The sequence below is a fragment of the Camelus dromedarius genome, chromosome 14 (assembly GCF_036321535.1).
Source record: "Camelus dromedarius isolate mCamDro1 chromosome 14, mCamDro1.pat, whole genome shotgun sequence".
In the NCBI taxonomy this organism is placed as follows: Eukaryota; Metazoa; Chordata; class Mammalia; order Artiodactyla; family Camelidae; genus Camelus; species Camelus dromedarius.
In genome coordinates this window covers 28,196,979-28,223,259 of record NC_087449.1, presented here as the reverse complement: position 1 = coordinate 28,223,259, position 26,281 = coordinate 28,196,979, and the positions used below count along the sequence as shown (strand labels likewise).

The following is a 26,281-nucleotide window of genomic DNA, read 5'->3' as shown; positions in this document are numbered from 1 at the left end:
TCTCTGAAATATACATGTGTAAAACAAATTAAAAGAGGATTCATGGTTTTACGTCCTACTAGCTTCATCTTCTCCAACTATCAGTGTTACCCAAACAATAACTCATCGAATGCCAAAATAACATTAACCTTTGAGTGTCTACAGTTATCTAATTTTCTGTCTCCAAAGTTTACAGGAGGTCATTGATGAATTTCTTTGACCACAATATTTCTTTTACCCCTTTTGTTAGAATGGTTAGAATTTCTGGGATACACATTCAGGATGATAGTTGAAACAAACATGTGTAGGGATAGGTCTGAGTGTCAGGCTTTTTTTTTTTTTTTTTTTTTTTAAGATAAGAGTCTAAAGCAAACTGGGGAGTGGCTTTTCCATGCTGCACTGCTGTCTGGGCTTAGTCTACCTTTGCAGGTAATTAATTCCCCAGCCTGCTTATTTTTTCTAGTTGGCTCTTGTTTAGCTTCCATAGAGCCCCACCCCAAAGTGCTTTATTGTCCCTCTGCTGACTATTCCTACATATGGTCAAAATCAACTCACCTTCCGGGTTGCTGACATCAGCAAATTCACTGTTTGGCAAACTCGCCTCTGCTCCCAGTAACCCTTTGTTAAAGAAGTGTTACTACAATGGAGTGGATCCCATAGCTAACAAGCCAGTCCAATCTATTCCACCCTTAGATATACTCCTAAGGAGAAACTCTGTGTCTTTGGATTTGCAGCCACAGGCGGATATTAGCACTCCCAGACCTGCTGGGTACTAGAGTACTGTTAATGAGCAAGCAGCCCTGCCTCAATTAGTGGTTTGTGAAATATTCCTGGATACCAAACTGCTTTCGCTGCTTGATAATCACACCCACTCTTGGGATGAAAAGCAACCAAGCAAAAATTGTTCCCTTGTTGAGTACTGCCTTGTTGAGCTCCTAAGTTATACCTGTAGACAGAATTTAAGCCTGCCATTTCCCCAGAGTGAAGATTTGATTTACATATGTAGTATTATGTTGGCGTTCATGTTTTCCCTTGCAAACCTTTTTATAGTATCTAGATTACTATCTTTTGAGACCGATCCTATAATTATTATTTGAACAAGGTTGACTATTTTAGAAACAAATTAAGAAACTATAGAATAATCTGAAATGTTAAAGTGCTATACTAGTAATTTGTCTAGGCATAGGTGTTTATTTCAGGAAGGTGGGGGTGTGGAAAGACAGGAGAGAGAGAGAGAGAGAGAGAATGAGAATGAATGAAGCTGGGAGAATGTTTCATCCAGATTGTTAACTTCTGTGTTGACTTTTCCTAAATTCTTTGCTTCTTAATTACCAAGTAACTTAATTACCAGTAATGTTAACTGCAGCAACTGAAAAGAAAAGCTTCAGAACAGAGCTTGGGAAGAAAAAAGTAGTAAAGGGAAAGGAATTCAAGATCTGTTATTGGTATTTAAATAGTTTATTGTGACAAGAATGCCGTCATAAATATTCATAAGCAAAGACCATCTCTTTTATCTAGGAATTATTAAAGATTCCAAATTGAAGGATACATCTTTTGTAAAAATCTGCCACCGTTCCTGTTTTGAGAATAAGCATCTATTGTTAAGATTTCTACTAACATTATAAATGGTCACAGCACATGCCACTTGATATCATTCAAACTTTAAAGTGTTTGACTTCCCAACGGACTGTCCCTCTCCACCACAACCTCCCTCCCCTCAGCCTCCTGAAATGCCACACTAGCCTTTGTAAGCAACTCTATATAGATTGTTGGGGAGGGAGGGAAGAGTATAACTTGGCGAGAGCATCAGCTAGTTATTTCTCAAGTCCAGCAGACGACAGTTTTTACTGCTTGACAGTAAGAAGCACTGGGTGATTTTAACTGACACTCAACTCTCTCAACTCCACCAGGATAAGTAATCCATAGATAATGCAGAAAAGAGGTTGGGGGAGGGGTAACTTTTTCAATATTTTATTGTATTTTCTTAAATATCCTTTCTGGAATTTTCAGAAACAAAACATAAAAAAATTAGATACTTTATTACAAATGGTAAACTCAGAGTGCTCCAGATCTCTTATTTACAAACAACACTGGGCAGGACACCCAAACAAACAAACATGAAATAACTTACAAAGGCATGAAGCTGTTTATTGACAGTAATCAGCTTTCATCAAATTAAAAAATATATATATGTACATACACAGTTATGGAAGGCAGGCCAGAAAGAGTTCATCTGCAGGCTCAGCCTCGCTCGCACAAACCTCCCTCCCGCCTCCCCTCCCCCACCCCCCCTTTGTGTTCTTAAAGAGTACTACAGAAGCAATCTACAGTCTCTATTGCAGTTTGCAACCCCTCCCCCTCCCCCCTTTAATACTGAATGAGATCGAATGTTAGGTCCATGCAGTTCTTGGTCAATGTTAAAAGTCTAACGTTCCATCTGCGCGGGGACAGCCCGTCCACAAAGCGGGGCCGCCCGCGGGCGGCCGCTCCCTGGCTCCACGCCAGGGGAAGGCGCGCCAAGTCCTTCCCACTCGTGCACGCTGGGGGCGCCGTCAGGACGCAACCCAGTCCAACTTGGATACCCTTGGATTTAGTCCTCGGACACTTCTTTTTCTCTTTCTCAGCTTGTGAAGTTCTCAAGTCTGTCTCTCCGTGTTGTTAATTTTTTTTTCTCCGTTGCCCCTCAGCCCCCGACAGTCTCGCTTCAAAACGTTTGCAACTGCTGCGTTAGCATGAGTTGGCACCCACTGTTAACGTGGTTCATGACTTTCTGTTTAAGCTGGGCCACCTGTTCCCTGAGCATGTTGGCCGTGGACGCCAGCTCCGAGTTCTGCGCTTTCAAGGTTTTCACTTTTTCCTCCAGCCGGGCGATCCTCTCCAGCTTCCTTTTCCGGCACTTGGAAGCGGCGATGCGGTTCCTCATGCGCTTCCTCTCCGCCTTGATCCGCTCCTGGGACTCCATGTCGATGGGGGACAGGGGCGGCGTTTCCCCGGGCATCTCGGGCACCGTCTGCGGCTCTTCCTTCAGGGCCTGCAAACGCGGGTGCTGCACGGGGATCTGCTGGGGCAGGTGGTGCGGCGGCTGTGGTGGCTGCTGCGGTGGCTGCTGGGGCTGCGCGGGAAAGGCCAGGCCGGCCGCGCCGTAGGAGGGCGCCCCGCCGCCGCTGCTCAGAGCGCCCGGGTTGAAGTTGCTGAGGTTGGCGTAGACCGGCGGCTCGCTGTGTAGGCTGGCGCTGAAGCCGCCGCTGCCGCTGCCGCCCGCCACCGAAGCCACCGCCGGAGCCACCAAGCCGGCCCCGCTGACCGGCTGCGCCGCCGACGTGACGCTGGGCAGCGTGTTCTGGCTGTGCAGTTCAGCCAGGGCGCGCACGAAGCCCTCGGCGAAGCCCTCCTGCTCGTCCGTCACGTTCTTGGGGCACAGGAACTGGGTGGGGGTCGGCGTGGTGGTTATGTGCCCGTTGCTGGACTGGATGATCAGGCGCTCCAGCTCGGGCGACGCCAGCTTGAGCAGCCCCACGTCGGGAGAGGTGAGGAGGTCGGAGTTCTTGGCCCGCAGGTGCGGCTTCAGGCTGCCCACCGGGTCTGCCAGGTTCAGGGTCATGCTCTGCTTCAGGATTTTGGGGTTACTGTAGCCGTAGGCGCCGCTCTCGGACTGGAGGAACGAGGCGTTGAGGGCATCGTCGTAGAAGGTCGTTTCCATCTTTGCAGTCATAGAACAGTCCGTCACTTCACGTGGGGTTACTTGGGGCTGCGCGCAGAAGTTTCGGGGTCGCAACAGCGCGCTGGCAAACGGGGGACCCTCGCGCCTCCCGGGGCCTTGGGCAAGGAAAGTCGCTCTAAGAGCGCGCGCCTCTGCCGGCTGGCCTCCCCACTGCGCCCTCCTCACCAGCTCGCTCCAGGGACCGCAGGGTTAAGGAGCCGCCCGCACTCTTCCTCGTCCGCTTGCGCGCGCCGCCCGCCTTTGAAAAATCGCGGTCACTCACGGAGCGCTCTCGGGCGCAGAGCTCCCTCGCAGCCGGCAGACGAACTCGCTTCCCGTTGGTGGCCGGCCGGGGGCGGATCTCCGCCGCCCCTACTCGGACGACTATCCCCTCCTCCGCTGCGAGGGGGAGGGGGCGCCCGGCAGCCGCGGCTCGCGCTCGCCCAAGTTCAGCAACCGGTGCTAGCGAAGCGGAGCGTCGCGTAGGTCTCCTTCTTTCTCTCCTCTCGCCGCCGCCTCCTTTTCTTTACCTCCGCCGCGGCAGCTTCGGGCGGAGGAAAAAAGCTTTGCAAAAGTTCGCTCCGGGACCCGGCGACCACTTGTCCCCTGTCCTCCCGGCCGGGAAAGTTCTTGCCGCTGCAGCCGCTCTCCGTGCTTCCCCGGGCGGGCGGACTGTGGCCGCTCTCCGAGCTGTCAGCAGCGCCCCGGCAGCGGGGCTCTCCTCCTGGGGGCGGCTGGAGAAGGGGCTCTCCTGGCGCTCCCCAAAACACTAACCCGGGAGCCACAGGCGCTAGCTCCGGGCCGTCGGAGTGAAAATGGAAAAGAAAATAGTATCTGCAGCTTGGACTCTACTGCTATCCCGACTGACTGTGTCTGTCTGCCTGAGTCCGCGAACCTCCACTCCCGCCTCGCCGCTTCAGCCACACTCAGTGCAACTCTGAGCCCTTATCCAGCCCGAGCTCAACACTTATCTGCTACCAGTCAACCCCTAAAAATAGCCCATGATGTCACCCCAAGGCCTTCCCATTGGCTCGCGTCGCTCTCAGGGGGGCGGGCCCGCCCGTCGCCATGGAGACCCCACCCTAGAAGATTCTTCTCTGGGCCCGCGGAGGCTCACGGGATGAGGTAATGCTCCGCTGCCCTCCTACAGTTGGGCCCTTCTTTCTCCTCCTCCCCTTCCCCCTCCGCGCGACTCGCGCCCCTCTCCTCCCGTCCCCTCCCTTCCCGGCGCGTCTTTCCCGGCCCGCCCGGTGCATTGTGGGCTGACGTCTTGGGGTTTGACTGTCTAGTGACGGTGGCTGCCGCGAGCCGGGCGGACATGGGCGCTCACAGCCTCTGAAGGAGGCGGGCTTAAGTTCAGGGCTCGGGCCGGGAAGGCAGGGGATGCAGTGACCCAGAAGGCTCGGGAAGCTGGCGAACTGTCTGGGGCCGAGGGCGGGGCTGGTGGTCTTTCCCTCCTTGGGGGGCTGGCTGTCTCCCGCGGGCACTTCCCCGCGGCGCTGGGCGGGCGGGCTGAGCGCCCGGGTCCTTGCCCCCCCGCACTTCCGGGGGGCGGGAGCACCGCCCTTAAGGTGGCTCTGCGAAGTCCCCGGTGGGGGCGAGTGAAAGTCGACTTCAGTTGAGGGGCGGTTCGCGAGAGTCGGCCCCCCACGTTGAGAACGTTCTTAAGTTTGTCTCCAGGTCAAGTTCACGAGCGACTGTCCGCGCCGCTGTCTGGCTGCCCCTGGAAGCCCAGTGATTTGCATTGCCTGAAACTGGGTGTTCAGCTAAGTTCCCGCTGCACCCCTACTTCACCCTTCCGACCGTGGGGGAAAGGGTGCGGGGGTTCACAGCTTCGTCTCGGAGAGGAGGTTTCTTACAGGGGATGGAATTAGAGGGGCAACTAGGCGTCCAGTTGGAAACGAGCATTTAGGGAATCTGAAACTCGGGGAACCCCGGTGATCGTCTACTCCCCGCCCCCGCACAACATGCAGAGGCACACCACACATCACACGTACATAAACACACATGCACACGCACACACCACTCCTCCCGCCCTGATTTGCTTCCGGGGAAAACAAGTCCGAGAGCAGAAGACACTTGCTAAAAGTCACGCAGCGAGTTAGGGAGAGAACCAAGATTTAAAATTTCTCCGCTCCCGGCCGGGTGGTGGGTTCATATCTTCGGTAGCCTCTAGGAAGCGCTAGACACATGTAAGTGGTTCCTTTCCTGTGGTTGTTATTTTATCCTCCCCCAGCCCCGCACCCCTTAGGGACAAAAGTGGATAGGGGAAAGAATACCAAAGTCGGGAATCGTGGCTGTCGTGGCCTGCGCTGCCACGGCGTGAAGTGAGCAAATCACAGAACTTCTTCGAGCTCCAGTTCCTTCATCTGCAAGAGGAGCGGGTGAGACCCACCACGCTGGGCTGAGTTAGTGCAGCGTCATCGCCTCCAGGGCTAGGAGGTGGTCTCCAACAGCCCCCTTCCCTGTCCTTACTCGGAGTTTCCCAGAACCTCCATGGATGCCAGGATGTAAGAGTGTGACTTGTCAGGACCAGGTGTACTTATTCTGTGAGGAGCGGTGAGGGCAGGAGGATGAGGGAGAAAAGGGTCAGAAGTCAGCTCCTTCCAGGGTTTTCTCCACGAGTGGGGCTTGAGGTTAGACCTGCAGCAGTTTATGTTCCTAGGTTCTAATTCTGGCTTTGCAGTTTCTGAACTTGGGGGAATTTAGCCTTGGGTTCATAGCCCAGAGGTTTAAGGTATTTGTGGCTTTGAAAGTTCAGCTTCAGCAGCCCAACAGCAGCTGGTGTCAGGGAAATCTTGACAACTTTTCTTTACTTCAGGCACTTGCCTCTCATTCCCTCATGCAGCAGAGGAAGACAGGCTACTGTGAGCCAGGCAGTCAGCTGGGGTGGTGGTAGGGGTACAGCGATGACAAGAACCAGTTACTTTCCTCAAGGAGGGAACATTCTCCTCTATACTGTTGCCCTAAATCATTTTCTTTTGTAATCAGGGTGCTGGTATTTTAGATAATTTTAATGATAACAGTAATAAAAATGAATGTCATGTATTAAACACCTATTATCAGCCAGACATTCACCTGAGCAATCTATGTAAGTTCTTTCTCCCCACACCTATCTTGGGCTGCATCTATTATCATCCGGATTTAATATTTAAGGCACCAGGACCAACAAGGTTAAGTGTCTTGTTCAGTCACACAGGCAGCTGGAAATTGATTTCAGGTGTGTGTTACATTCCCCTTTTATATCTTCTCTGCTCTGGGAGCCCTCCTTGTAAAGTATTGGTTGTCTTCAGAGGAAATGGTGCTTAGATGGTGGGATGGAAGACATTGTCTTACCCGATCCTCTGTAACTTCTTTCAGAGCCTCTTTTCAGAGCTTCTGTATTTAGAAACTTCAAGACTTAGGACTTTATATAAATATATATATTTTGCCTAAGGGTTCTGTGTGTTCCTCTGCCTTATGTGGTTTAGCAGGCTGATTTTCTCCTTATGTTGAGAAATAGCATTTTTCATCCAAAAAATAACAGATCTGTTCATGTTAACGCCCTTGCTTGGAAGCCTTCGTTGGCTTCCCCTTACAACCAGGAGAGGGTTCAGATGCCTCTGCGTGGGAGGAGGGGCCTTTTACAGCCTAGCTCCTGCTCTGCAGCCCTCTCTCTCACTTCTAGTATCGGTCAGGAAAGGCTGAACTGTGCTGCCCTAACAAACAACCCTACCATCTCAGCAGCTTACTCCAGGGAAGTTTATTTCTTGCTCATGCTACCTCCCCACTGTGGGTCTGCAGAGGAGTTCTGTTCACTGTGGACTTGGGCTGAAGGCTTCCTCTTGATGCATGTCTCATTATTGTCTTGGCTAAGGGGCTGAAGGGAGAGAAGGCGGCAGATCATTCACTGGCTCTCCAAGCATCCACCTGGAAGTGACACACGGCCCTCCTCCTCACACATCACCGGCCAGAGCAAGTCACTTGGCCATGCCTAACTTTAAGTCTCTGTAACCCTGCCAAATGTCTCGAAGGGAGAGAGCCAGGAATATTTGGGGGAACAACATGAGTAACTTGAACAGTCTTCCTTTCTGTTCACCAAATGTTTGGCTTACTGTCCTCCCATGGGCAGAATTCCCTCACCCTCTCCTCCAGGGGGATGACCCCAAAGATATCTAGTCACAGGATATCAAGCTCACTTTCCAGGTCCTAGGTGACACATAGTAGACTCTATATCAGCTCCAGATGTGGCTCTTCATCCAGATGCAAGATGTCTACCCTGCACACCCTCAGTAGATAACAGCGGGACAGAGGGAGGATAGCTGCGATGGACACACCGATTGGCAAGTGAGGAACAGGAAACCACAGTGGACACTAATCCACAGAGCAGACATGTTGAGGACCCACACCCTGATTAGAGCTAATTCTGCTCCCTGTGTGTAGCTGCCCTAGCCATTGTTTTCCGTGACCCCTGGCTTTGCCATCTGAGAGTGTCTTCCTTCTCTCCATCTAAAGCAGGCATAGGGAAATAGGCTTTAAAATCAGCTTTTAAAAATTAGAGTGGGGTGGGGGAACAGAGTGATATTAAATCTCAAGTGCAGTCTCCTGTAATCCAGGTTGATGTTCTTTTGGCAGTGCAGCTCTCCCCAGAATGCAGGCTTCTTATCTATTTGATCTGTTTGATTTTAGGTGGTCCAAGTGCCAACAGCCAGAGCCAATTCCTTTTTAGACATGCTTCTATGGTTTTCCATGTTTCTTTGCTTTCTTGCTCTCCTGCCCGCTATTCTCTCTCTCTCTCTTTCTTTCATTCATAGCATATTCTCTCCTTCTCTGTCCCGACTTGGTTTAGAGTGCTTTGGGCTTATTGGGCTTGGATGGGAGAGTCATACTTTTCCTCCCCTTTCCTGGATACCTCTTCAAAGCATATTCTGGGTAACATCTTGATTTATCCAGAGGTTTTAACAATAGTTTGCGGCTATACTTTTGACTGGAGCCATACTTCATAAGGCTGATTTTAATTGGCCTTTTCTTGCTGAAAACCTTTCATAATTTTATATTTTACTAGTTGAGATGGAGAAACAGTAGTCTCCTCTGACTCTGCATATCTCTGAATTTCTAGATTGTCCCACTCTCTTTCATTCCCGCTTTGCAAACTGGCCAGATCTTCTCTGACCTCATCTCTTTTTTGTGATAAGTTTCTAAATGCATCTGACAGCCACCAACACTTGCTGCGAGCATTTTGTTCTACAATCTCTTGCTTTAGTTCATTAGGTTCATGATATGCCTTCTAAATTGTCACAGGTGATATAATCACCAAATAGACCACCATCCCTTAATCTTCTGGTAACAGTGCTCTTAGTTACTGCCCTCTAAACAAATGTTTACTTTTATTGTTATTGTTATTACATTACCCCCTGTTTAGGTGCTGATTTTTGTATCAGTCAGGATATGCTAGGTTTACCATCATAACAATCTTAATATCTCAATGGCTTAACAAAAATACTTTGTTTCTTGTTCCTACTGCATCTCTGAGGTCAGAAGGGCTTTTCTCAATGTACTCACTTAGAGACAGAGTCCCAAGATTTCATCTTGAAATACGTGTGCTTCTACAATCATCCTAATCACCTTAATGGGGAAAAGAAAGCACGGTGAATTCCTATGGGCTTTAAAACTTTCTTCCCAGAAATGACAGGCACTATTTGTGCTTTCCTAGTATTGGTCAAAAACTTGTCGAATGACCACATCTAACTTCAAAGGTGCAGGAAAGTACAATCCTACTCTGTGCCTGGAAGTCAAGAGCTGGAAATGCACACCCCTGTATAGGGCAAGTTACACTAGGGTAGCAATCCAATAATGGTATTAAATGACAACCATGGAATTATTTCTCATTCATGCTGCATGCCCATTATGAGTTGGCTGTGTCTCTGCTTCACACATATCATCTTTATTCTGGGACCTTTTCTGAAATGTTGCTGATTGTCACAGTAGAGAGAAAAGAACGTGGTGCTTAAAGCTTCTGCTAAGAGCAGTTCATGTGGCCAAGCCTGTTGTTGGTGGGGAGGGGCAGCAAGTATTTGCAAATAGTAATACCATGTACCACACCCTACACTGCACATTCCTCCCATTCTTATGAGTCTCAGCTACCCTAGACATTTTCCATACCTCTGACATTTTCCTGTCTTTCCATTTACTTTCATCCTTAATCAAAACACAACCTGGCAAACTCCTACTCACCCTTCAAGACCCTGCTCAAATAATTGCTCCTTCTGAAGCTTTCTGCTACCCTGTCTTCCACCCTCACCCTCCCCTCAAACAGGTATTATCTTTGGATCTCATCACATGGTACATACCTGAAGCTAAGAATGTTCATCATGTGTTCTTGTAAATGTCTTCTTACAACTCTGACTCCAAATCCAGGAACTGTGTCTTATTCATTTCCATATTTCCGATGTTTAATGCAGTCCCTGGCATGAAGAAGGATAGAAGGTACTCAATAAATACTTGCTGTTGGATTTCTTAAAAATATCCTTTTCTTAAGTGGAATTTAAGGGGGTGTTTTAATAGTCAAATAGCAATAGTAACTTGTTTCAATACATAAAACTTGGAACACGTCATTCCCCTGCTGGACCTTCCCTAAGCACATCCTACTGGACTTGGGAGAAAACCCAAATCCTTTACTTCGCCTAGGAGATCTCACATGATCTGGGCTTTCCGACCTCACCAGTATGAAACAGCTCCTACTTCTCCCCTCACTGCTCTGTAGCCACGCTGGCTATGACTGTATCAGTTGGGAGAGCCTAGCTTATGCTACAGTGAAAAACCAACTCCAGATCTCAGGGACTTAAGACAATAAAGTTTTGGGTCTTGCTCCTGCTCAGTGTCCATCAAGGGTTGGCAGGGACTCTCATTACTTTGCCTTCCTCTGGGACCCAGCCTGTTGTAGCCCCCACTTTCGGGAGTATTACAGATCTCGTGGAAGAGGGAAACGGAGATCTGAAGGGTTTTAGCCGGGCAATTAGGTACCTTTGCCAGAGAATGTCACATGTCACTTCTCAAAGTGCATTAGCTAAAACTAGTCTCACGGCCCCACCCAGACACAAGCTGACCAGGACATGCAATCCTATTTGCCTGGAAGGCAGAGATCTGCAAGTTTTGGGGGACCAGTCCTAATGACCCCCACACTGGACTTCTTCAGTTCCTCAAATGAAATGAACTGTTTCTTGTCTGTAAACCTTTATATGAGCCCTCCCACATCTTCCTTTTTCCTTGGTCAATTTCTGTTTTTTTGGATGTTAGTTTCAGTGACACATAAAGAGGCTTGCTTTTGTACCACCCCACCCCCGTCTAAATTTAGTTCCCCTCTTCTACTTTTCCATAAGTACCTATGTTTTTTTCTTTATGGCAGTTGGGATTTTAGCAGGGTGATCAATAATACTTCTTTCTTTCCCTCTTGAGTTCAGAACCAGCTGAAAGTTAGACTCAGGAATCCACGAATGGGTATTACAAGATCAACCTGAGAGCTGGTATAGGATAGATTGGAAGGCATGGCAGACATAGGGCCACGATAGATTTCCTCATGTTTCCCCCTGAATTGAACTTACCCACTGGTCCCTGGCAAAGGTGGGCAATTGCAGGCCTTTTCCAAATGAACAGTGAGTGTATACACTCTGTGGACAGATTCATTATGAGAAGAGAGAGCAATTGTTTTTCACTTGTTTTGTTTTGTTTTTTTAAGATCTGTCTTGCCTACCAGAAGCCAAGCGTCAAGAGGGCAGGGTAGGCATATCTTTAGGTCTTTACTGTACCCACAGCATCTAGCATGGTGCTTGGCACCTACAGGGTGGTCAGTGAATCTTTCTTATACATCAGAGCCCCTGTGGAAGTCCCTCTCTTGAATCAAGTCTCCACAAAGTTAGTTCTCATTTGCTTGAGACTGGTTTTCAATTTTGGAGTATTCCAATGTCTTCCCCACTGCCGCCCAATTTTTTCTTTTCTTTCTTTCTTTTTTTTTAAGGTCATCGGCTTGGCTATATGTGTGCACATCACAAGTGGAGTAAACAAGCAGAGATAAAGAAAATTGAAATACAAGTAAGTAAGTGAATTGTGTTGCTGGAGAGCATGTATGGACTAGGTTCTTGTCAAGGAGATGTGTGTAATTGTTGTACACAGCACCCCCCCCCCCCCATGGTGACCTCTTTTTAACACTCAGAATGGCCACAAAACTAATGAGATCATAAAGTAAAAATGGTCCTTAGAAGTCATCTTCCAAGCCTTGTCCTCCCGATGCAGGAATCCTTTGGACAGCATTTTCACTACTAAAATGCTTCTAGTGGTTTTCAGAGCTGGGGAGTGACAACTCTACCGACTGCTGCTGGTTGGATCTCATTGGGAACATTGTGGACATGAAACTGTGGGAAGTAATTTTGATCAATCTGAGAGATCTCAGAGAAGGTCAGCCAAATGGTGAGGAACCCAAAGCTATGTCCCATGGAGAAGAATTGAAGGAACTGGGAATATATACCCAAGGGGGAAGAAAGACCATGACACCATGGATAGAAGTCTCCAAATAATTGTGCAACTGTCACATGGGAGAGTTCACTTATTCTGTAGGTTTTGAGATCACAGCTAGGATAATGGCTAGAAGTCAGAGAGGAGAACACTGCTATACTTAGGGAAGAACTTTCTGAAGTTAGTCATTTGTCAATGGGATAGTAGCCTTAAAAGTAGGAAGGAAATTCATCCATTCAATACATATTGTCTACTCTCTGTTAGACACTATATTGGGTTAGTTGTTGTTAATTCCTAGTGAGTCCATAGTAACTTGTACTATTCAAGTTACACTTTATTTTCGAAGTTCACAGAAGCCATTTTAAATATTCTCTTTTAGAATTTGTTTCAGGGTGGTCACCAACATTAGTGGGTTTGTTTCTCAATTCTGGCACTGACCATTTTTATTCTCTCAACATTTGAAAACCTGGGATGGTATTTTCTCATGGCCAGTGTTAGTTAGTTTGTGCCTTCTTCTCTCAAAACAAGTGTTTTCACTGTCCATAAGTCAAAATTAGCTGTTCTTGGGATCACTGAAGACTCGATACTTCCTTACCATTTGTGGCAGAAGAACTACTTGTTCCCCAAACTCCTTTTCTTTTCCTCCTGTGCATGCTGCTCAACTACATTTCCTGGCCTCCTTTGACCATGTGGCTGAGTTTTAGCCAGTGCAAAGGGGGTAAATGTGACATGTGCCACTTAAAAGCCTGGCTCATAAAACCATCTCTCTTCATCTTCTGGTTATATGTTAGGGACACAGAGAAGGGCAGAGCCACAGGTGGAAGGAGCCTGGACTCTGAATGACCATGTGGAAGATTGCCCACAGGCCGGAATTATTTGCGCTGGACTTTGCCTGAATGAGAAATCAACTTCACTGTTGAAACACTGAGATTTTGCAGTATATACAAGAAAGCTGCTAATGTCTTCTTATTCCAGCTGGTGCTGCAGGATACCCTCAAGGATAGAATAAATGTGAAACTGAAGTTAAGGATTTTGTTCTGCCCTTTCTCATTTGAAGAAGACTAGTGGAGGAGACAGAAGTGAAAGGCATGGCACTTAATGACACACCAATGCTTCCTTTTGTTTTCTTCCCAACTAATTTATAGACTTTATGAGATATGTTGCCATATCTTACATCCTTTTTTATATTTAATCTTTTGGGAGATATTTTTGAGCAATGCCAGGTTCTTTGGGGATTTCGGAAGAAATATAGGTGGCACATATTAAATGTGATTCATTTATTCAACAACTTTTGAGAGTTTACTCTGAGCCAGACACTGGTAAACACTGGTGAACAAAAGCTACCATACCTGCCCACGAGCTGGGGTCTCACAAGGAAAACAGAAATAAGGCAAGACTAGTTGAGTATGATAAAGCTATGAGAAAGAAGGACAGGATGCTCTGGGTACACAGGGAAGGGACATCTGACAAGGGCGGTGGAGAACTGTCCTCTATTAAGGGGATGAATAAACTGAGACCTCAAGGATGAGTAGAAGTAGCCAGAAGAAGAGGAGACAGTGGAAAGGGAGTCTTCTAGGAAGAGGGAGTGCATGTCCAAAGGCCTGAATATGGAGCTTGAAGATGGGGCCATATTTGGAGGGACCAGAAGGTAAGCTGGAAAGGAAGAATGAAGAAGATGCACATGGGAGGAGGAACTTGTAATATATATATGCACACACTTAATAAATGCATACAGAAGTCCTTGTACTAGAATATGTGCGTGCATTTACCTAGGAGGAAATGTGGCTGATTAACCATCCAGATGTCAACAGTTATGATACATGGGTAATTTCTGTTTTCTTTCTTATGCTTCTCTGTTTTAAAACTTTCTGCAATAAACATATTACACTTGGAATAAAAAAAAAATCAGAGTAAGTGTATATTCTTCTTAATTGTGACTGCACCTGCTGTGCTATCAGATCCTCCTAGAAGTCTTCTGAGCCAACTGAGGTCCAGAGCTGATACGCGGTGCAGCCAAAGTTAGCTTTCCTACGGTCCCATTCAGTCGGCTTCCTCTCCACTGCGCCTTCCCTGCAGTTTATGCAAGTACTATGACGGATTTTCCTGGGACTACTGACTTCGGTGCCGTGTCACGTGTTTGTGCATATGTTGTTTGCAACTTGGAGAAATTGGATCAATGTTCTCATCATCCTTACCTACCTAAGAGGCTTTCCATGTGCAAAAGATGGTCCTCAATCTACCGAACTGCGTCATTCGACTTCTTTTTTCTGAGATGCTGTTGTGTCCTTTGCCTTGTGATTTGGCAGTAGCAGAGAGGGCTACCGATAATTTTTAAAAATGAAGTTAGGGAGGAAATTGTTTCTCATTATTCTGTCAACCCACATCTTGATTGACTGGTATGTTGGTGCTTGGCCAAACCAGTGACAATGAACACCCAAACACTTGAAATTCTTGGAACACTGTATTCACTTTTTCTAAATTGTATTGGGGCAACAAACCAACCCCCACCCCCCAAATTTCAGCAGCTTAAAACAGCATCAGTTTAATTCATGTGCATGTTACATTTCCATCCTGATTTAGGGCTTAGCTCTTTACTCTGAGACCCTGGGTGAAGCAGTGGACATCGTGCCAGATATCACTGGTGTGTGTCACAGGGAAAAGAGAGAGAGATGACACCAGGGGATAGTTCTTAAAGCCTTGCCCACAGGTCACTTCTGCTCACCTGTGATTGGCTGAGAGTGTGTCACAGGGCTGATACGGAGAGGCTGCCCGTGTTTGGACGAACATCTTCTTAGTTCTCTGAATCTCAGCTTCTGTATCTATAAAATGGGAATAGGTAAAATACATTATGGAACATTGAAACCATGGAATATCATGTAGCCATCTTAAAAGATGAGTTAATTGCCCTTAAATAAATGAGTTGACCTGGAGAAAAAAGCCCACAATACAGTGTTATGTGAAGAAAACATGCTGCAAAATAATGTCTGTAGCTTGTTCTCATTTTTGCATAAACTAAAAAAACCTTATATCTGAGTATCTTTGTTTGGAAGTATTAACAAAAACAGCTAATGTTTAATGAATGCTTCTGTCGTATGACCGTTCTGTGCTAAGTGCCTTTTACATGCATTTTCTCATTTAATCCCTGCAAAAGCCAGAGAAAAGAGCAGAAAGTTATGTCAAACATTATTCTCAGCTATCTTTCATAGGGGTGGGATTAGAGAGGTTTTATTTACTTTGATACATGAATGATTTCTGTCAATTTTTACTTATCACAATAGGTGGATTCATCAGCTTTTTGTGTGTGTGAGAGAGAAACCACATCTGAGTGCTATGCAATGCTACGTTTTATTTTCTGCTTCTGGGTCTGCAGTCAGCTGAAGCAGCAGGGCCCTCTGAGGCTTGCCCTTCTTTTCTCCCCACTGCGTCTGCCTCCCCTGTAGTTTTCTGAGTGGTGATGATGGCTTTTCCCAGAACTGCTGACATTAGTGCTGTTTTGCGTGTGCTCAGGTGCAGCCCGGAGAAACAGGGCCAAGGGTCAGATTCAGGTCTGCTCCATGTGCCTCATTCCAGAACCCATCCTAGAGAGGCAGAACCTACCAGGCTCTGTTCTTTTCATGGCAGAGGTAGGGGCAAATGGAAACATGGGAAGCTTTTTGTTTGTTTGTTTGTTTGTTTTTATTTTTAATTGACGTAGAGTCAGTTCACAATATTGTGTCAATTTCTGGGCTACAGCATAATGTTTGAGGTATATGTATACACACATAAATTTGTTTTCATATTCTTTTTCATTATAGGTTACTACAAGATATTGAATATGGTTCCCTGTGCTATACAGTAGGACCTTGTTGTTTTATCTATTTTATATATAGTAGTTAGTATCTGCAAATCTCAAATTCCCAATTTATCCCTTCCCACCCCCTTCCCCCCTGGTAACCATAAGTTTGTTTTCTATATCTGTGAGTCTATTTCTGTTTTGTAAGTAAGTTCATTTGTGTCACCTTTTTAAGATTCCACATATAAGTGATATCATCATGTGTATTTTTTTCTCTCTCTTTCTCACTTACTTCGCTTAGTATAATAATCTCCAGGTCCATCCATGTTGCTACAGGTGGCATTATTTTATACTTCTTTGTGGCTGAGTAGTATTCCATTACACACACACACACACACACACACACACACACACACACACCACTACTTCTTTGTCCAGGCATCTGTTGATGGACATTTAGGTTGTTTCTATGTCTTAGCTGTTGTAAACAGTGGTGGTATGAACATGTGGTATGGGGTGCACATGTCTTTTCAAATTAGAGCTTTCTTCGGATATTGCCCAGGAGTGGGATTGCTGGATCATAGGGTAAGTCTATCTTTAGTTTTTTAAGGAATCTCCATACTGTTTTCCATAATGGCTGCACCAAGCTACATTCCCACCAGCAGTGTAGGAGGGGTCCCAACATGGAAAGCTTTTTAAGACCTAGGCTTAGAACTGATGTGTTGTCATTTTGGCCCACATTCTATTAGGTGAAGCAAGTCACATGGCCACGTCCAATATTGGTGGAGGTTTGGAAGGAGGGAGTGAGTATTTGTGCCATATACTACGAATATTTGTAACATACTACAATCGTCATTCATTGCTTCCTTAATTAAAAAATTTAACAATATAGTGAGGAAAAGAGAGTATTTACCAGGGATAGTTTAAATTGTGTTCAATATATTACAGAGTCACTTAGGCATTTCTTAAAAATACAAACTCCATCTCTACAATTGTAATAAGCACAGTGATATTAACATGGACATTTAATGAATCCGAGTACTCACTGCCTAGTAGGGCAGGTAGGAATTTACACCAGCTTGGCTTAGGCTGCCTGTGGTGTAACATTCTAAGCATAATTCAGAGACTGTTTAATGGCCCTTCGTATACATCACTGCAACTTGTGTGGCCACCTGCAATCCAAGGAACTTAAATCATGAATCGCAGACTCTCAGACCTGGAAGGCTCTGTGCCTCTGGTGGGCAGGTGCCTCTTAACTTACATGGACAGCTGCTTTTGCCAGTTATAGTCATTCTCGATTGGGTGTGTCTCACACTGAGGGAAAATGGTATGGAAATCAGAATTCCTTCTTTTAGCCAGTGGGGACAGTGAGACCCCTCAACTGTCACTTGCCTGAGTGGCCAAGATAAGATGGAAACCTAAGTGTCCCCAGTGGGTCCCGGGCCTCTTACTTTGTTTCTCTGTGTAACATGAACATCAAGCATCTGGATCATTTGGGAATATTCACTAGGCCTTGAAACTTCCATTACTCTCTTGAAGAAAATATATTAAGTCTGCTCTTCTACTGTTTCCTCTTCTTATAAGAACCCAAGTACTGCTTAGACCAAGTGCTTCTGAGTCCTGCAAAGAAACACCTTTGGCACAGACTCTGAAATAAAGAGGAGCGTGTTAAATTCCTTGAAATACTGGTCAGGGAATTAAACCTCTTTTAATTTCCTTTCTATTCTAGGTAATTTAGAAATATCTGCTGATATAGCTTATGGGAATTCATTGCATTAGGCAAATATTTTATGAAGGACTTTATTTGTTAGGATTAAAAATTGTACTCCTCAAGTTTCAGTCATTTACCCATCACTTTTTCCATTTTGCTATGTCTACTTACCTCTCTAAAATCAATTTACTTACTCCTTTTCTTTAAATAGATTCCTTTTTTAAAACTTAAAGTTTTTTAAATAGGAGATGATACATTTCTGTTATAAATGGATAAGAAGTATTACTTGTCATAGACAGACAACTGGAAAAGTAAATACAGAATCATTAAAATAGATAATTTGTCTCTTATGCTTCAAGGCGTTTTCCACTGATATTGTGGAAAGGTACAGTCTTTGGAATCAAGAAGACATGGGTTCAAATTTCAACATATTCTCTTCCCAGTAGTGTGATCTAAGGCAATTTTCTTAAATTGTTGAACATCAGTCTCTCAGCCATAAAATGGAACAGCAGCAGTTCCCAAAATAACTTAGTGATGGATTGACTACCATGAAAAAGCATTCATTGTCGTGCGTACAATGGAAACTGAGTGAATGGACTTGGAGTTGAAGACTTGGATTCAAGTCCTGTCTCATCTCCTTTAGATAAGTCATTTAACATCTCTGAGCCTCAGTTTCTTCATCTGAAAATGAGTGTGGTGATTGCAATTTATGCCTGCTTCAAAGGACTTCTGGAAGGAATGCATCATAACTAATGGGAAAGCCTTTGGTGCATGGAACAGGCGTTTCTGCTACAATGTGACATATACATTCCCCAAACCCTGTGTTCTGCAGAGTCGTACATTAAAAATAACATGGCTTTTCGCAGAAACAGAGTTGAGGCAGATCACTAAAAGCCTGTACAGTACTCTAACCATAATGCTAAGATAAAACTCTAAATATCCTCATAAAAATAATAGTGCTAAAAAGATTTGTTAAGCTTTGACTCAGTAAATAACCCCCCACCCACAGATATCTACTACAGCAAATGTAGGATTTTACCTTAAAACTAGCAAAGATAGCTCAATGGAAGACATAAGGAAGGGAAGGCTGCTGAAATTACAGAGGTGAGAGTAAACCCTCGAAGACGGGGGCACACCATGCAATAAGCTCTCAAGAAGGAGCACGCAGGCAACAGCCCGGCAGCAGGATGGAGGGTGAAAGGGCATTCTGCCCAGTACCCCCAGCACCAGACTCCTCTGAGGCAACCACACTCCACTCCATTAGTGTAGTTCCGGCTCAGCTGTTGCTCCTCAGTGGAACAAGACGTTAACATCCTGGGGAAAATCAGTGTGAAGCAAAGCAACTTGCAGGCTATACTGCTCATTCCTCTGGTTACCAGTCTTACCTTGTCTACCAGGCACACGTATCCCAGCATCATGTATGGTAGTGGAGCAGTCCACATATGCATGCTGGGGGGTGGGGTTTGCAGCTGTCAACCAGGAGCCCCCGCCCCAGTCCCAGGCTTCATGAGCAGAACAAGTAGAGACTCCCGGAGGTAGACCTCATTCAGAGACCTGAGTCCCTCCGTCTGTGCCTCCTTTTCTTCTCTGTCTGGCCTGTCCAGTTCCTTCTCCTCTCCTTGGTTTCAGGCTCCCTCTTCCTCAATAGCCCGTGAGCATCTCAAGAGGGGGCTCTGTCATATTCATTGCTGAGCTCTGAGGACCCACACAGGGGTCCTGGAGCAGAAGAGCTGCATTACAACTGAACATCCTTTTGTAGGCAGGGAAGAGCGTGGGACCGGACTGATGGAGGGGTCCCTGGGCTCATCTTGAGGGCATCGGAACCACTGAACCACCTTAACATGCAGACGGACGGAGGCACCCCCCCACCCACACTCCAGAACGGAGAGTGTCTCATTCAGCTCTAGGGCCAGCGTCCCTGTTGCTCCCAAGTGAGGCAGGGACTCCTTAGTGAGTCTCAGCCCTATTTCACCCACCAGGTCACCATGGGGCTAGCAGCACATCCTCCTCAGCCCTCCTCCCTCCCTCCCTTCCTTCCTTGTTTTCCTTTTGACAAATCTTTATTGGGCCCCTATCCCACACCAGGCACTATGCAAGGTCCTGAGGATGAAGTGTGGGCCAAAATGATATGGAATCTGCCCTCATGGTACTTCTGTATTGCCTAGAGGTTAAGCCCTTAACCTCTGGAGCGAGATTGCCCAGGCAATCTGGGATCTGGCTCTGTCCTTTACTCACTCTATGAACTTGGCCAAATTCCTCTCTGAATCTCTGTTTCCTTGCCTATAAAATAAGGCTCATAATAGAACCTATTTCAGAGCGTTGTTATGAATATTAAATGAATTTATATGTAAAGTACTTTGAATAGTACCTGACCCAGGAAGTGCCCAAGAAATATTAACTGTAATTACTAGTATTATAGTTGCTGTCTATAGATAATGGACACATTAATATGAAATCACAAGACGCAGTAAGTGTTAAGAATGAAAAGAACAGAGTCACCTGGACCTCTGATTTCCCTGTGGTGTAGCTAGTAAGACATACAAATGTTATCTGACAGGGGAGCAGGGGAATGATCGAGCCTGGGGACCTAAAACGTCTCTATATACTTCTAGCTTTAAAGAAGAGTCACAGTGGGAAACTTCTTAAGGAGGGTGATCTGAAAAGGCCTCTCTGCAGAGGGGCTGCAATACAAAGGACAGAAACGCTGACTCTGGCGGTGGGGGTTGCGGGGTGGGAGTGGGAGGGGCTTTCAGGGCAGAGAAATGGCAGGAAAGAGCCGCCCCCAATGGCCAGGTGTTGCAGAATTTCCCCTACGGGCTCTGCACGTGGCAATCTTGTTAGAAGACCGTTTGTTCCCAGTTGATCAGTTCAAGCATCTACTGTAAGGGGAGCCCTCAGCTGTGGCTTTCAGGTCCTGGTGCCTGAACACTGGTGCCATCCGTACCCTGAGGAGTCTAGGACTCCATGTCCTTTTGGGCTATTGCTATGACTCCCTCTACACAGCTGTGTGTTATTCCTTAGGCTACACTTGAGCAAATTAAAGAAAGGAAACACAATGAGCATGCATTTCTATGTTCTGTGGACTAAATTCACTCCCAGTCTCTACGTTTTAATTGGCTTATGTTACCAGCCACCTACAGTTCGCGTAGCCTTGATCGGTCATCTCATTTCCTATTCATTCACCAATACTCACTCAACAAATACCAGCTAAGCTAGAAGTGTGTGCCAGTGTCACGGGGCAGAGAGGTGGCCTGGGGCCTCAGCTTCTCCACCAATAGCTGAAGGCTTGGGTCAGATCGCTGGGTTTCGACTGCGGTATTCACTCCCAACTTCTATTTTATTAAACAAATTCGGGTGGCTTCAGGATTATTCCTTTACCAGGGTTAACCTTTCTCTTTGGTATGCTGAAAAGCTTTCTCAAGTGGGAGAGAAAACAGTGGATTGACGACGAACATTTTTGTCATTATCATTATTTGATTGTGGAGATTTTTATCATTATTACCCAGAGCTTAGTTTTTCTCTGCCTATATTGTGAGGACAGGTGAGCCTCACTTGCCCCAAGGACCCCATGGAAGGGTTATGAACTGCTGAACCGGGGGTTCTCTGAGGTCCTTTCTAGCTCTCGCATTCTGGATTTGGTGATTATTTTTCTTCTTTCTTTGTTCCTTTTCATTTAACACCATTTCATCTGTGTGTTCCCAAGAATCCAAGGGTCCCCTCCTTTGTCACCTTCAGGGGTTATGCTTCAGTTTTGCTTAGCACTTTTGGTATTGATCCTTCCCTCTTGATCACTCTATTTTACAGACCTTTTCAGAGCCTTCATTTCAGTGACTGATAATTGTGTGTGTGTGTGTTTCCCAACACTCAAAGCTGTTATTCCAGGCACCGGTAGGCACTCAGCAACTGTTGGATGAATTAGTGAATTCTTAATGATTATCAAGAACCTCGCCAGACACATCCATACATGTAATAACCTTTGGATCATTTGACTTCTTTTGTGAGGGTGTTCATTCTCAAGATGAAATTGCTAAATCCAAAGTTATAAGCTGGTTTTGTGCTTTCATTACCAGCTGCCAGATTGCTGTGGCTTTTGTTTTATGTAAGCAGTAGTATTGCTGCTAACACTTGTGGTAATTATTTATGACATTATCTTAAATAATTAATCAAATCAAAAAGTTCTTCCTCTCCCTCTGCCCCCCCCCCCTTTTTTTTTCTGGGTATTAATATCCTTTGTGTCCCAAACAACAATGGTTTTCCTGAAGCCACTGAGATCAATGCTACACGCTCTGAATTCAGCCAGAGAAAAGAGATGCGTTGCTCCAACTCTAGGTACCAGCAATATCTGTGTCTTCTTGGAACATACACCCTGCCGCCAGTTCAACTCCAGCCGGGTTTGGAGTTTTCTGCAATGATGATGGTGATGATGATGATGATAAAGATAATTATAACAATGCTGGGAGAATAGTAGCCCCATTTTATAGATAAGGAAACTAAGGCTCAGAGAAGTGACACAGTTTGCCCTTAGTCACACAGCTAGGAATTAGTAAAGACAGGATTTACATCTGTTTCCAAGAGAGTCAAGGCTGGTCTCTTCCCACCGAATTACACCACAGCACTCCCAGAATGGACTTACAGGGTCAGGAGCCTCGTGGGAGCAGCAGGTCTGTCAGGTTCTACTGGGCTGAGCTGTTTATCGCTGCAGAGGACACTCATCATTGCGCTAATTACATTAATTGCTGCCCAGTCTGCAGCTAGGTGGGTGGCTTAACAACACCTAGCAACCTGGTATGTTGCCTGGGCCTGCCTTTCTGCGTGAAAACATCTGACTGTGTTTTTTTGTTTTTTTTTTTTTTGAACTCCTTCCTGTGATGGCCAAAGATAGTAATTATAGGTTCTATTGGTTAGAAGTTAGTAACTCTCTCCCTTGTAGGGAAAAGGTCAAGACACTGAACTTTGCCCTCCCTCGGCATCAGCTATGTGCTTGACACTTTATTTAAGGGATCCTGTATAATCCTCATGATAAATGTAGATATTATATTATCCTTATTCTGTTTCTAAGGGAACCCAGTCACCTGCTTGGGGTCAATTAGCTGGAAACAGGCTTAGAACTCAGGACTGTTGGAGGACAAATTTAGTTTCCACACCTTTTCCCTACACCGTAGCACCTCTCAACAGGAGACTTTTTGCTTCTGATGCTTGGAAGTGAATTACACACCAGTGGGACTGAGTCTGTGTTTCCAGAGTGGAAGCAAGGCATTGGGAATCGGTGTTTTGCAGAGTCCTCCATTGCTCGGGGATGAATATTTGACATTTCAACTTTCCAACTCCCATCTCTTCCCCGAGATTCTCAAGGAAGTGTTAACTGAATTTTCCAGTTGACTTTTTAAGTAGTAAGTTGAAAACTACATCTGTGTACTTCTTGGGAGTGGACAAGGTGGCTTTGGCAATTCATCATAATTGGGTAAATGACTTAACTTCCCTGGAGACCCAGATAACAGAGGCTAATTTAGGAAGTAATTGAGTTTGGAATGTTGTATATGCATGTACTTTATGGGTGTGTCCATATTATCTGTCAATAAATGTGTGTGTGTGTGTGTGTGTGTGTTCTTCAGAAGTTTTGGTTACTGATGGATTTAGATGACTTGGTTCCTTTATTACTACTGTCTACCTGTAAATGCATTTGAAAATCTATTTCACTGATACTCAAAACGACGACATTGTATAATGACGCAGAGGCGTGGTGAAGGTCTCTGGAGCTGGACCAGGGCTTGAATCTTGGCTCTGCCACTCACTTGATGTTGTGACTTAGATAAGTCACTTAACCTCTCTGGGCTTCAGTTTCCTCATTTCTAAAAATAGAGGTTAAAACAATTCTAACCTCATGGGACTGTTGTAAGTCAGGGAGGTTTTCTGAGGGCAGGAACTATGTATACTCCTCCACACACAGCCAGAATGAGGTTAGGAAAGAGGATGCTTTGGATTTAGATAATCCCTCAGCTCTGATTTCTAGCTCTCCCATATTGGCTGTGTGACCTTGGAGAAATTACTGAACTCTTCTGGGCCTCAGATTCCTCATCTATGACCTAGGGGTTCATCATTCCTACCGCAAACGGTTGTCACGTGATAAGGTGGGACGGATGAAGACCTAGTACCTTGGAGAGCACACAAGTGGTACTGTTTTGCTTCTTCCCATCCCAGAGTCTGACATTCAAGGATGGATGACTGAGTGCTTGTTTGGTATGTCAAACACGTTCTTTTCTCTCACGCTCCATTTTTATTTTCTCCTCCCCACTTTTTTTCTTTATTTCCCTCCCATTCCCTTCCCTCCCCTTTCTTTCTCTTTTTTTTTTTTTTTTTTTCTTTTGGGCAGCCTCAACCTGCTGCGACTCACCCCCTCTGTCCAGGGTCATCTGGTCCTGGCAGCTCCCCCCTACCCCCCGGCCTCCTCCACCCTCCCCGCTGTCCGTCCCTCTGTGGTTGTCTCCTCCACACAGGTGTCCTTCCGCAACCTGACCCAGACCTTACTGCTCCTCTGCGCCACTCCCTCCAGTGGTTTCTCGTCACCCTGGGAGCAGTCTGTGGCCCTCATCGTGGCCCGCAAGGCCCTGTGCGAACTGTTTGCTGGCAAACTCTCTGACCTGGCGTCCTAGTGCTCTCTCTCTAACTCTGCTCCAGCCTCAAAGGCCTCCCGACTGTTACTGGAACTTTCCAAGCAGGTTCTAGCTTTGGGTTCTTGATCTGTGCTTTTCCCTCTCCCCTCAAATATCCGTAGAGTTCATTCTCACCTCCTCGGGCCTCTGCCCACGTGTCCCCTTGTCAGAAAGGCCTTCCTTGATGATCTACATAAAATAACCCCTGGGATCACTCTCAAGCCTCCATGTAATTCTTCTCACATCTCACTGACACATTGTGTATATTTTCCTTTACTTTTTGTGGTCCCTCTCCCCACAGTGGAAGGTAAGCTCTATGAGAGCAGACTTTGTTTTGTTTTCTGCTGTGTCCCCAGAGCCCAGCACACAGTAGGTACTCAATAAATATTTGCTGAATACATGAATGTGTGCAACCTCTGTATGAATCGGCAGGGAAGAACCTGCAGAGATGCTCCGGGTGACGCCAAGCCTGGCTGGTTCACAGGCCAGCATTTTTGGTACCCAAACCAAGGTGAAGAGCGGCGAGGAGAAGAATCAGGTGGTCTTTTGGGGGCCCAGCCTTCAAGACCAGCACTGTTTCATCTGTGTCAGGGACACGCCTGCTCTCACGCTGCGGCTCGTGCCGCAGTTGCAGTGTTGTCTAGAATTTCCATGGCAGTTCTGCACTGTGATTAATTTTGCTCATCTAAATAGGTATCGATCACAGATAAAGATCACTCTGGTTTATTTTTAGCACCTTCACCACAAATTGAAAGTTAAAGGTGTGATGCCTAATTGTTGCCAGACTATGAAAACAAAAACACAAAGTCTGCTAGCGTGGAATCCCTCTTCTCCACCTGGTCTCTCCTTTCCTCCACCCTCCCTGTCCTGATTCTCTTCCTGTCGTGAATATGGTAGCTTAGCGGAGGGGAGTGTCCCACTGGGCGTCCCAGGGTTCCAGTCCCAACACTGCCCCTTATTCATGGTGAGATCTCGAGCTGGTTCCCTCACTTTCCTGACCCTGTGTCCTCCTCTGCAAAGCGGACCCTGAGAACAGGTATTCCGTACTATGTGTCGAATGAAAGCCGGCAAAATGAGACTACTGGGTAGAGCGCTAGTCCCCGGTGAACACGCGGTGGTGTTAGTGCTTTTCACACTTACTGATTTACATGACTGTGAGGTCTGGATAACCTTTCTTTGGCTTTGGTCAACCTTTAGGATAGACAACCCAGCTAAACCTGGAGGTAAGGCCTTCTGAAATCAGTCCTTCTTAAGGCTTTCATGGAGGTCCTCCTGTTTGCAGGGCAGGGTGGCGGATTCTGGGGCGGGCAGGCAGGCAGGTGGGTGGGCTATCCAGGCAGTGAGAGGCACAGTCCTGCTCACGTGAGTTTCCTAGGGCTGTTAGCACAAATGCCACTAGCTTGATGGCTTCAAACGACAGAAATTTCTTCTTGCACAAAGCTAGAGACCCCGGAATCCAAACTCCAGGTGTCAGCAGGGCCGCACTCCCCTGAAGGCTCTAAGGGAGGATCCATTCTTTGCCTCTTCCAGCTTCCTGGGACCCCTGATAACACTTGGCTTGAGGCGGCATCGCTGGGTATGTTGCCACCTCCATCTTTGTATGGCCTTTCCCTCTGGGTATCTGTGTGTCTCAAAGCTCCCTCTCCTTTCTGCTATAAGGACATTAGTCATTGGACTTAGGTCTGACGTTAAATCCAAAATGATCGTTTCATGAGATCCTTAACTTAATTCCATATGCAAAACCCCTATTGCCAATAAAGTCACATTCCCAAATACTGGGGGCTGGACATACCTTTTGGGGGAACACAGTCCAACCCACGAAAGTGCCCTCCAGGAATTTCAGATTAGGCAAAGCGACAGAATATACATTGATGAGCAACCAGAGTTCCAAGTAAAGAGTAAGCCACACTCTCTCGGAAGGTGGGTAAGGGTTTGATTCATTCATTCTTTGATCCAGAAACAGTGCTGAACCCTTGCTGAGC

The 26,281-nt window shown here is 46.2% G+C and overlaps 1 protein-coding gene across 1 annotated transcript; it reads right to left on the bottom strand.

Annotated features, from left to right (window-relative positions):
* Positions 1-1,934: 1,934 nt before the first annotated feature.
* On the bottom strand, positions 1,935-4,879 carry JUN (Jun proto-oncogene, AP-1 transcription factor subunit). The gene has a single exon (XM_031465225.2). The coding sequence runs from the start codon at positions 3,689-3,691 to the stop codon at positions 2,684-2,686; it is 1,008 nt and encodes a 335-aa protein (XP_031321085.2). The 5' UTR covers positions 3,692-4,879; the 3' UTR covers positions 1,935-2,683.
* Between the last annotated feature and the right edge of the window lie 21,402 nt (positions 4,880-26,281).